Genomic DNA, 12,461 nt, shown 5'->3' with positions numbered 1-12,461 from the left:
GCATTCAGCCTAATTGTGCAGCAGATAAATAGAGCTATTAAATACAAGCAAAGGAGATCAAATCAGCATATATTTTATTCATAGACATGCTTTCACCATCTATGCTGTTTAACCTCAGCTGTTGTTTGTAATAATATTATGTCAGCCCATCTATGCTGCAGCAGGAAATCTGCCTGATATGTGTGGTAGTTTAACAGCAGGTGAGTAATCAATGGCACAAATGCATGTGTCAGCAGTTTGTAACAACATGGAATCTATCACAGGCATACTCCTCTGCATACATTCAGCCAGATAAATACAATGTTAGACAAGATTGATTTGATTATAGACAAAGTAAAGATAGGTATAGGGGCAACTGTTAGTGCTAGATGAAACACATCCCCAGCAGGCTCCTCCAATGTACGTTTCACCTAAGCTTCCTCATGGAGTGAACCAGATGCCTGGGTTCACTGAAGTTTTATTCAGTAAACTCCTCCCATTCACATATGGTAGCCAATCCTAATTAATTACTATATTAGAGATAGTACCATTCATAAAAAAAGAAAAAGGGAAACGTGTAAAAAGCATTGCGTTCAGCAGAAAAATTGTTATACATTGATCTTTACTAAAACCAAAAACAAATAGATATTGCTTGATATTATTAACATTAATTATATTTAATCCATATGTGTACACATATATAAATTATTATACACACACATATATCCAAAAAACTCTTAAAATAAAAAGTTAACTGTGTACTTATGTATAATGTCTCAGTATCATATTGATCGTAACAAATTCTATATCATATACAGATATCACAATATCTTTAAATGTAATATCATAGATTATATTTTAGTGTCTTATAAAAATTATGTTAAGTATTTGTGTTTACATACAAAATATACTCATGTGATTATAAATTGTGATTAAGTAAAAAAAAATAATAAATAAAAATACTAGTAACTAAAATAATATTATAAAAAAAAAGTGTATGTGTTGAAATGAATACTAGACTATGCTAAAAATATAAATATATAAAATAATTAAAATATATCAGCAAACATTTTTTATACATGTATTAATATTAACCTAACTCTACCGTGATGTATTATAAATAATATATTATATAGCTAATATAAATTAATATTAACTACTAAATGTGTTTATAAATAAAGTAAAATATGTGAATACACCACATCATGATTGTGAATATTATAAAAATAAATAACTTGTGATCATGGGAAGTGGTCTAAATATTTTTAGTATGTGATAGTGATAAAAATAATATATGTAATTATAAGACTTTATTATAAAAGTAATAATAAAATAAATCTATTTGTGCTAGATATTTAATTGTCCATAAAGAAATAAAGGTCTCAGAATCTAAATTAATATCAGGACCTATATTAACTACTAAACACGTTTATAAATAAGGTGATCAGTAAATTATGTGAATACACTACGTCATGATTACAAATATTATGAAAATAAATAATTAGTAATCGTGGGAAGTGTTCTAAATATTTTTAGTATGTGATAGTGATAAGAATAATGTATGTAATTACAAACTTTATTATAAAAATAATAAAGAAAATAATAAAATTTGGTCTATTTGTGTGTTGGATATTTAATTGTCCATAAAGGATTAAAGGTCTCAGAAAGAGGGAGATATGATATCCACAATTCATAGAAATGCTGAGTAGTTATTTCTTTCATTTAAACCAAAAGGTTGGGTACTCCCCATAAGGAAAATCATACGTGCTTCTGTCTTCAATAACTGATAAATAAAATCTCTACCACGAATATCATTCTTCACCTGTTCCATTATAAAAGCTTTCAGGAATCGTGGGTTACTTTGGTGGAATGATAAAAAAATGTCTTGCCACTGTGGTGATGATTTTGAATTTTTTCTGATCTGACTCTGCATTGCGTATGTTCCCCACATGTTCCAGGAGACGCTGTTTGAATGGTCTACTGGTCATTCCAATGTATCTTAAATTACATGGACAAACTAAACAATAAATTACCCCTTGAGATTTGCAATTTACAAAATCTCCAATTGGCCAATATTGCTTGTATTTATCAGTGACATTATTCGTTTAAATAGTAAAAGGACAAGCCTTACAATGGCCATAACTATGGAAACCTGTAACCGATAATTTCTGCTTTGATTCTGACTTATAATGACTATGTACTAAGATGTCCTTGATGTTCTTGGATCTCCTCCAGCACATCTGTACTTTTTCTCCCAGCATATTAGATAAATCTGGGTCCGATCTCAGGATGTTCCAATGATTCTGTAGAATCTGTTTTATTCTATTTCCTTCTTTGCAGTATGTGCCTATAAATCTGATGGGTTGATTTTCTGTTTTATTATTTTTATTTTCCATTTTTGGATAAATCAATGATTCTCTCGTTCTTCCTTTTGCCAGATTATAAGCTTTCTTCAATGATCTTTTGCTATAACCTCTCATTGTTAATCTACTATTAAGTTCAATTGCTCGATTTTCAAAAGTTTCATCCTCTGAACAATTACATCTAGTCCTCAGGTATTCTCCTTTTGGGATACCTGTAATGACTGGTTGAGGGTGCGAACTGGTCACGTGTAAAATGTTGTTCGTGGCAGTTGGCTTCCTGAAGATATCAGAAATCAGGCGTCCATCATTAGTAATTGAGATTTATAAATCAAGGAAATTGATGTTTTTAGGCTCATTTCCATAGTCAATTTTAAGTTGAGCTGATTAAGATTCAAAGAAGTAATGAATTCCTGGAATAGTTCCTTTTCTCCTTCCCATATAATAAATAGATCGTCTATGAATCTTAGCCAAACTAAGATGTATTGTGTATAGTGTTCATTTGCTTCTGTGAAGACATGCTCTTTTTCCCACCAACCCATGTACAAGTTTGCATAGGTTGGCGCACATGTACTTTCCATAGCTGTTCCTCTTAACTGCAGGAAGAAGATTCCATTGAATGTAAAATAATTTTTGGTTAGGATGAATTCCAAAAGTTGTAGGAGAAAACTGTTGAAATCATTGCATATTTTTTGGAAATGGAATCAAACAATCGCTTTCATTCCATTAGTGTGATTAATACTAGTATACAAAGCCTCAACATTACATGTGGCCAACCAAGTTTTTGATGTTACATGAAGGTCTTCGATTTTTGTAAGTACATCCATTGTGTCACGAAGATAAGATGGAAGACTAGTGACAATTTTCTCAAGTGTTGATCCCAAATTTTAATACATTATTTTAATACAGCTGTTTGTAAAATGCACAACACTGGAGAAAATGTGTCTGCCACCCACTCTGGAAAAAGTATTGCAAACTGGGGCAGATCCGCACGGAGACACAGGATACTATATTATATACATCTTTATGCAGCTCCTAAACCTGTTGTTGCTGAAGTGTTCTAGCCAAGTACAAAGATCAAACAGCCTTTTACTTAGGTTTTCCATTGTCTTATTCAATAAGCCTGTTAATGTCTGTAAATGGTCTTCAATATTGGGTATGTTAAAGATAAACTTAAAAATCATGGCCTTGTAAATGCATAAACAATATATAAAATGGATGAAGGTTCTATAGAATACTTGGTTGGTTCTTAGAATGAAATCGAAATGGCCTGTGAAAGACAATTATTCATGGGTTATCACTTTTACTTTTGCCTCAGCATTCTGTAGCATATCTGCATCTTACACTTTGCCTGCCGCATACACATGTTTAGTCTAAGTTGCCATAATGGTAAGAAATAAAAAAATAATCAGGTACTTTGCATGCAATGGAAATATTTTCAGCACATGCAGCAGCTTTCCTCACTAAACTATGACACTGGCACAGTGACAGCAAGGGAATCATACAACCTTATTTAGGAAATTGATTTGGCTGTTACTGTATTTAAGCGGCATAATTAATAAAATAAGATAATTTACTAATTTATTTATTGACTTTTCTCTATTGAAACCAAGTTTGACCTTCATAATGAATGCACAAAGAGTGCTGCATAACCTTACCTTAATACTAGTATAAATTTCTGGATTAATTTAATCTACTAGTTACCCTGGTTTTATTTTATGAATGGCTTGTCACTAAGCAGTAGAAACCTTCTACAATATTCTAATTATTTATACTTCTTGTTTTGACCTATGTGATAATCATGCCATTGATGGACTAAGTAAGATTGAGGAGAAAGTATTTGAAGGTCAATTTTTTTATTCAATATTTTATATCGGACATTTATACTATATTACGGCAGCTATATCATAGCAGCAGTATTACTCCAGTATTAAAGCAGTATTGTTAATATAGCAATTTGTTTTTAAATCATTAGTTTTATTATATATCCACAGTATGAAACTCAGGCACAGAATACACAGTACATTTGCCTAGTAATTTTATTGAATGCCTGAACTGGGGATGTAGTCTGCATCCCGGGGTGCGGGATGCCGACTGCCTGAATACCGGCATCGAAATTCCGACAGGTCGGTATCCAGGCACCAGTATTCTGAACGCCGGCATCCCGAAGGTAAGTATCTGGGTGTTAGGGGGAGGTTAGGGTTAGTTAGCGGGGTTAGGGGGAGGGTTGGGGTTAGTCACTGGGGGGGAGTGTTAGGGTGTGGGGAGGGGGAGGTTAGGTTTAGGCACTAGGGGGGAAGTTATGGTTAGGCACAGAGGAGGGAGGGTTAGAGTAGGGTTTCGAAAAATACTCACCGCTGTTCTCTATGGGTGTCGGGATTCTGACTGTTGGGATTCCGCTATCTGTATTCTGAACAGCGGCATCCCAGCAGCTGGGATTTCATACCCAACCCCTAGATTGTACACTGTTCTGTAAAGGCTTATGCACATTTGTGTTTGAGAACAATACTGGTTAAAAGCATAGATAAAAATGTGCAGTTCAATTCTGGTTACCATCAGCTAAATCTTCCCCGCTGCTTTCAAAATGTGGCAAAATGTTATTTAATACAAGTCCGTTTAATGACTCAGAATTGTCCAGTCAATGTTTAAAACTGTGAAGCACATACTCTTGGAAAGTGTTGGTATACAGGTGTATCCAATTTACATTTTTTTTTTAAACTATCAGCACCATAGTGCATTTAATTTGCTTTTAGAATGAACATTAATCACTTTATTATTATTATTATTGTCCTTTTATTTGTATGGTGCCACAAGGGGTCCGCTGCGCCTTACAAAGTACAGAAACAGAAAAATGAGCGAAACAGTAAAAAGTTACACCGTAGAAACAGGGCCGGATTATAGGGAGGGCAACAGGGGCTGTCGTCCCGAAGCCCCCGCACACTGTCCCCCGTCCCAATCCCCAAGATGAACTTTTTTTTTTTTCTTTCATCGGAGCCGCCTGCCGCGTCCTGCGATTAAGCCCCACCCTTTGGCATTTGACTCCGCCCCTTCTGCTGCTGTTGGCCAATATGCCTTTCCCTGCCTCTGAAGCAGTAAGTAATGTATATATATATGTGTGTGTATGTATGTATATATAATACATTATATATATATATATATATAAAAAATGTGTGTGTGCCTATATATATGTGTGTGTGTGTGTATGTATATGTATATGTATATATATATATATATATATATATATGTGTATATATATATATATATATATATATATATATATAATATCTCACAGGGGCTCTGCACTCACCATAATAACAGTAACAATAATATTATTATTGTTATTACGGTGAGTGCAGAGCCCCTGTGATTTCTATTTAAACAATGTGGTCACATACCATGTTGCACCACAAATCTAGGAATGGTGAGCGCCGTGTATATATATATATATATATATATATATGTGTGTGTGTATTTATATGTGTATGTATGGATATATATATATATTATATGAGCCCCCACAGACCTTAATCCGGCCCTGCGTACAAAACATTGATGGACATGGACAAAGCTTAGAAACATTGCTGCATCAGCAGTCGTAATACCCAAATAAGCAGCGGGGTGGCAGCAGCCAAAGGTTTGGTGCCACTGTAGGCAGTGGGAAGGAGACAATGGTATAAGTGAGAGAAGAAAAAGCATATGTGGGAAAAAGGTCCTGTTCGTTAGAGCTTACAATCTAAAGGGGAATGGCAGACAGGGTGACACACAGAGGAGAGACAGCGAGCGAGAAACATGGGCCTTAATATAATGTCCATGCTTATAAGGCCTAACCAGTACTTTTTAAATATGCACAGGCGGCATTTTTCCTGTACACAACAAATTGTGTCCTTTTTCTTTCTCTGCTCACATTCTTATAAACATTACAGATCAGATGTAACTCTCATTGCCTTACATTGAAGGTGAGACAGTGGAGGAGGCAGTACGGAGAGAGGTAGCAGAAGAAGTTGGGTTGGTAGTTGATGCTCTCAGATACTCTGGATCCCAGCACTGGCCGTTCCCTATCAGCTCGCTAATGGTGGCATGTCAGGCCACAGTCAGGGATGAAGAGGTGAGCGTTACCTGCATAACATGACTGGTTTAGGATACTAAGGAGCATTTGTGCCTCACTCAGTAGCTCATAGTGTTTTAGGAATACTGTTTTCAATAATACTGTCTTTCCAGGTTTGTTAGTTCTTTATGTCTATGAAATGCTGCATATTTTGTGGAGGCATTTGTGCTCTCTATATTTGAGTTTTACCTGCAATTATAAATTTAAATGTAACTAAGAATGAACACTTATTATCTTCTGAATTGAATTTACTGTTCCATCTAAGTGGTTTTAAGCCATGATGTGACATTTGTTTATTGGCCTGTATGTGCCTGTCTTCTGTATGAATTACCAATATCATACCATAGTCCACTTTGGATAGAAATACCCCTTTAAACTTTAAGAAATAATGATTTTACTACACACAACAAACTGTAGTGAAGCCACAGATTCTCCTACTCGCATTCAAGATTTGTGAATCTTACACAGTGCTGACCATTGTCTCCTATGCAGCTCATTATCAACAGAGCAGAGATAGAAGACGCCAGGTGGTTCAGCTTGGAAGAGGTGATTGAAGCTCTACAAGTGAAGATGATGCCGGACAGTCTACCAGATGGTACTCTGCCTGTTTGGGTACCTCCAAAGCTTGCGATAGCACATCAGCTTATACAGGAATGGGTACAAGAGCAGAAAGCATCCTTGAAAAGAAGTTAAGAGTTAAGATTTAGAATAATCCCACACCCCTCTTTCTCTATTTAATTTTAGACTATCAAAGTACCAACTTTTATAATTGTAAATGGCCCAGTATCCTGTGTTTGAACACCATGCATACAGATGTGACCTCATACACTGTTGCTAAAAGCCCACTCTCGGCACCCCAGGTCCCAGGCCCCAGGCGACTTGTCCGCCCTGAGTGCCTTTCTCATGAATAAACAACTGGGAGTGATAAATTACTTTAATAGATTACACTGATTACTTTGATACGTGAGCAACAGAGTCTGATTCTGTGCTGCGATGCAGCAGCTTTTTCTCACACTAAGCTCATTGTGCTTCATCTGAGAATTTGTACATGTTTTAAACCAATTCCTGTGCAGGTAAAGTTGTATCCCAACCAATAACGTCCCTGGGGTTGGTGTCACTCAGTGTGCCTACTCACCCATTCACTCCTTTGGTTATGGTCTCCTTGCATGCACCAAAGGCTTGCGCTTGTGAAAGGGTTGTGGCCTCGTGCCCACGAAGCCATGCCCCCCGTTGAATTTCGGTTTGAGGGCGTGGCTGCGTGTCATGCTACTGCTCTACGCGGAGCTTGGGGCTTGCCCAGTGCTCCAGGAGCTGCTGGGGAGCTTCCAGCCTCTACAGATACACGCGCATCATCCACCAACTCTGCTTGGTGACACCATCCGAGACACAGCAGCTCTGCTATATTGGTGTCACCTCCTTAGATGGTGTCAACTGGTGTGGCCCAAACCACCCTAGTGACGCCACTGAGCCCAATGTCTGTAGTACACTTTGAGTGGTGTTATGCTGCATCTGTGATGCCAATAAGATGCAAAATGTAAAAAATATTACAATATCCTTCTCCTCTTGGAGCGTCTCAGATGCGCCTGGCTCCTTGCTCCACATGACGTATGGATGCTAGGTGTGCGAGCACATATCTGTAGACTTCACATGAATAATTGTGCCATTCAAATTTAAGTTTTTTTTTAATTTATATTAATTTTAAGACTCAATATACCTAATAAGGGAAATCATTTTAATTTAATACTATTACTATCCCACTCTGGCTAATAAAACAGGACTGGTTTTAGGACAGCTAGAGAGGTTTCACTCAGGACTTCCATTTTAATAGAGGCCTTCAATTTAATTTTGCCATTGAAACAAAGGTTTTAGAATACCATAGTAATTGAAGTACAGTTTTTTCATTAGAACTGGAGTTACATTGTAGGTCTCTCTAGAAAAGGCAGCCAGAGTAAGGTTATATAGAAAACCCAGAACAATAAGTTCTTATATTTACATGCCTTATATACCAAATGGTAACTGTACAGTTTTTGTATCTCTATATACCTGGTCCATCACATACAGTAAGCTAATAGTACCTCAGTGGTTTTGCATTTTGGAGCATTCGCTCAGAGCTGCCACCTCAGAAACCACATCAAATATTATAGTAATAAAAAAAAATGATTTTATTGCTGCTAGATAAATATACAGGATTGTGTTTCCACATATATAATATATGTCATATAGATATTGTGGAGAGAAAAAGAATCTGATATTGCTATGCAATAAAATTCCGTGGAAACTGTATTGCCAAAGCAAAAACTTTTTTTTGTCTATTATTTTTCTTAAAGAGCCAATAAGTCACTTACAAAGTAGAACTAGAAATGTATGCCAATAATGTATTAGGTTATGTGGTTCTGCTCTTGGAGGTAAGTAGTTCCGATAAGAGTACAAAATGACACTAGATTTTAAATGGCTGCTCAATGGAGAAATCAATTTAAGAGGTAACTTGTTTGTAAAAATATATCAGAGCCACTGTACATCATTACTTGCAATGAAGGTATCTGAATATTGCTCAGAGGTACGCCATTTAAGTCATGTAGATATCTATAAATGTTTATGCTGCCCTCCAGTCAGGGCTGCCATCATGGGGGGACTTCCGGGCCTGTAATCTCGGGCCCGAAGAGAAAAGGGGGCCCGGATGTCAGCGGTGTGGATTAATCATTAATATACCAGCAGCCAGGGAGAAGAAACGGCACAGGCTGCATTCCAAATAAGTTGCCGGCCGCGAGCCAATTAGAGCTTACAGAACGGCAGCCAATCAGGAGCAGCCGTATTTATAATGCAGCAGTCATATTCATAATGCCACTGGCGCTGTATCTTCTCCCTGGCTGCTGGTGCAATCCACACTGCTGACATCCGGGCCCGGCTTTTATCCATGCCTGACTGGCTGCCAGTGACAGGTAAGTAAACTGACCCTTCCCTGCACCCCCTTTCTAGTTCAGCCAGCCTTCTCTGCGCTTCTCCCCCAGTCCAGCAGGCCAACCTTCCCTACGCACACCTCCCAGTCCAGCCATCCTTGCCTGTCCTGTTCCCCCCTCTAGTCCTGCCATCGTTGCCTGTCCTGTCCCCCCTCTAGTCCAGCCATACTTGCCTGTCCTGTCCCCCCCTCTAGTTCAGCCATCCTTGCCTGTCCTGTCCCCCCCTCTAGTTCAGCCATCCTTGCCTGTCCTGTCCCCCCCTCTAGTCCAGCTATCCTTGCCTGTCCCTGTCCCCCCCTAGCCCAACCAGCCTTCCCTTCCCTGTGCCCCCTCTAGTCCAACCATTCTCCCCAGCCCTGTGTCCCTCCTAGTTCAGCCATTCTTCCCAGCCATGTTTTGTGTGTGTGTGTGTTTACAGCAGCTTGCTCTCCTACACTACTGTATTTGTATAGTTTCATATATTATGATAGATTGTCATGTTATAATAACCACCCCAACAGCCCAAACTTTCAGAATGTTTAAACTTATTTACGCACCAATTGATGCCTAACCCCCGATGTAGCTCCACCCATATTATACACAGCTTCATCTACCTCTGCCCCATCCCCCGGGGAGGGAAGCCCTGCCTATTTTGTCAGTACTGGGCCCCAATATTTCTGATGGCAGCCCTGTCTCCGGTATACACTTTTACCATCAACTAAACCTCATTTAAGTTAAGAAGGAACTAAACTATATAAAGAAGAAGAGATGTGTTAGAAAATGTTTTAATTAAATTGCAACATTGAGTTGTATTTCATACTACAAAGCATATTAAAATGCAGGTGCTACAGCTCATGTGCAATGCTCACAGGATTTATATGTGGATTATATTGGTTGTTGATTGTGAAATAAGGGTGCTTATCAGGGGCGTATCTATAATGGGTGGACCGCACACCCTGCACCCATAGTATATTATTTACCTCTCTGGAGTCACACGTTGGCGCGGGGGTCCAGCGCTGTAAAAACTACTGGAAAATGGCCAACGCTGCCATTTTCCTGTTGTTTGCGCATGCGCAGTACAGGGAAAATGGCCGCTGCGGCCATTTTCCCGGTGACCTGCGCATACTCTATAGATTCTGGGCGTACTCTGGGCGCACTCTATAACTCCGGCGCTGGCCGTGCATACGTCAGTGCGCTGCCGGACAAAGAGGAGGGGGCCCATGTCGGAGACTGCACATGGGGCTCCTCCTCTCTAGAGGTGCTTATTTTGGGGATTTAAGAAACCTGCTACTAGTACTTATGCATTTGTTAATTTATAGACAAATTATGTGGTATTTATTAATTTTTTTAGGTACATTTAAAAAATATTATAATTCACTTGCTATCAAATTTCCACAGGGCCCCATAGGTCTAGCTATTCTAAACCCCCCTCCCCCCCCCGCCATATTAATCTCCTGAGCTCGGTGCCCCATCTCTTCTCACTAGATGCTGGGAGGAGGCATGGTCATGGTCTGTGGATGTCCCAGCATCCGATAGGACAATCATATCAGAGGAGGGTGCGTGGCGTGCTGAGCCTGCTAGCTAATGAGGTCTGACAGGGAGCCCGCATGTTAATGATTCCTACAGCAATCTGCTTCCTAGTTACAGGCGCTCTCTGACTGTAATGAACCCACTTCTCTCACTGTAATGTCCCTGAGGTGAGCTGGGTGCAGGGGGAGGTGGGCCCCGGCGGTACTGCGGACCCCATAGCAAGAACACCCCTGCACCCGTGGTAGCTACACCCTGGTTCCAAGGCAGATAAACTGTGGCATGTGGTCAACCCTATTGTGTAGCTTCTACACAATATTATAGCAATCCCGTAATGGCGAATATTGTACTTCCTCTTCCTGTATTGTCTGCTCAGCCCAACCCATTATTATAATTAATTAGCATTTTCCAGCCTGAAAGCATCATTATCTGACTGTGTTTACACAATTTCAACGAGACAATTTGGAATTTAAAGGATCATTTGGAATTAAATGACAGTTGGGTAGTGTGTACGCTGTATATTGCCCATTTTCGTGTCATTTTGGTCGGTCGGAATCGTTGTAGTCATTAGCATTGATGAGCAAAATCTTATGGTGTGTAGCCAGAATAACTTTTATTCTGAAAGTGGGAGACTGCAGAGATGGTGCCACAAAATCTACATCTATTGTTGTCATTTATCCTGGACACTAATCCGCAAAAAAATAAATCTAGCATTGATACAGGAATACCTTATATCTGATTGTTTAAATGGTTCTTACTATCTGTTCATCAGTTGAATTGGTGTCATATTGGCCACTCTCGTCCAAGCTGGAATATTCTTTCTTTCTTTTTTTTTTTTGTGCTCATATTTAACTGGTCCTTGCATGCATAAAACCACAATTTCTAGGGCCCCTCTTGCTCTGTACTTATTGGGCCAGAGATGTGCGTTAATAGCAAGATAATGTACATCTCTGATGGACTGAGATCTCCGCAGGCTGCAGCCGTTTGAGGGTGGGGTCGGTGACTTGAAGCGTTTTACAAAACGGGCGTGCCAATCCCGTTTCCTAGGCGGGCCAAGGCAAGGGTCTTCGTCTTTCGATGCAGATTTGTCTCTGCAGCATGATTACACCGGACATCCTGAGGATTACTCAGATGTCCGTTGGTCATGCAAGCGATCCCATGCTGCAGCCTCCAGACACAGATCACAGAAGCCAGCAGGAGGTGTCTCCTTATACAGCATTTGGGTAATTTTGCACATCCGCTGTGTACAAAGATGCAGTGGCTGTGGGAATAGTGTACATCTCTAAGTAAGGCCCATTGTCTCTGAGTGATTTTGTATTTTTCCCCCTTGTTTGTTTGAGTACTCGCATATAGACCTAGGCTACCATCCTTACTGGTGTCACCTGGCCGGGGCTTGGGTGAATTAGTAGTCAATGTAGTCAGTGGTACCGCTTGTATGAGTCACAAGAGTTGTGTTAACTCCTTTCCGTTATACTAAGCCCCTGTTGTGTTACCTGACAAAAGTTTCACACTTTGCTATGAGACCTGTTGCCCCTTTCTGTGCTCATGTTGTAT

At 39.2% G+C, this 12,461-nt stretch overlaps 1 protein-coding gene across 7 annotated transcripts in view; it reads left to right on the top strand.

Moving 5' to 3' along the window:
* NUDT13 (nudix hydrolase 13) overlaps positions 1 to 8,146 on the top strand; it is a 69,169-nt gene extending 61,023 nt beyond the window's left edge. For all 7 annotated transcript variants that reach the window (XM_088473714.1, XM_088473676.1, XM_088473684.1 and 4 more), the window contains exons 8-9: positions 6,296 to 6,444; positions 6,937 to 8,146. In XM_088473714.1, the coding sequence (XP_088329840.1) occupies positions 6,296 to 6,444; positions 6,937 to 7,137 (350 nt within the window). In that variant the 3' untranslated portion in view covers positions 7,138 to 8,146. The remainder of the gene's footprint in view (positions 1 to 6,295; positions 6,445 to 6,936) is intronic.
* Positions 8,147 to 12,461: the final 4,315 nt, after the last annotated feature.

The sequence above is a fragment of the Taudactylus pleione genome, unplaced genomic scaffold, assembly GCF_031769625.1.
Source record: "Taudactylus pleione unplaced genomic scaffold, aTauple2 ptg000016l, whole genome shotgun sequence".
Taxonomy (NCBI): domain Eukaryota; kingdom Metazoa; phylum Chordata; class Amphibia; order Anura; family Myobatrachidae; genus Taudactylus; species Taudactylus pleione.
Note: the sequence above shows the minus strand (reverse complement) of the source record. Positions and strands in the feature narration are given on the sequence as shown.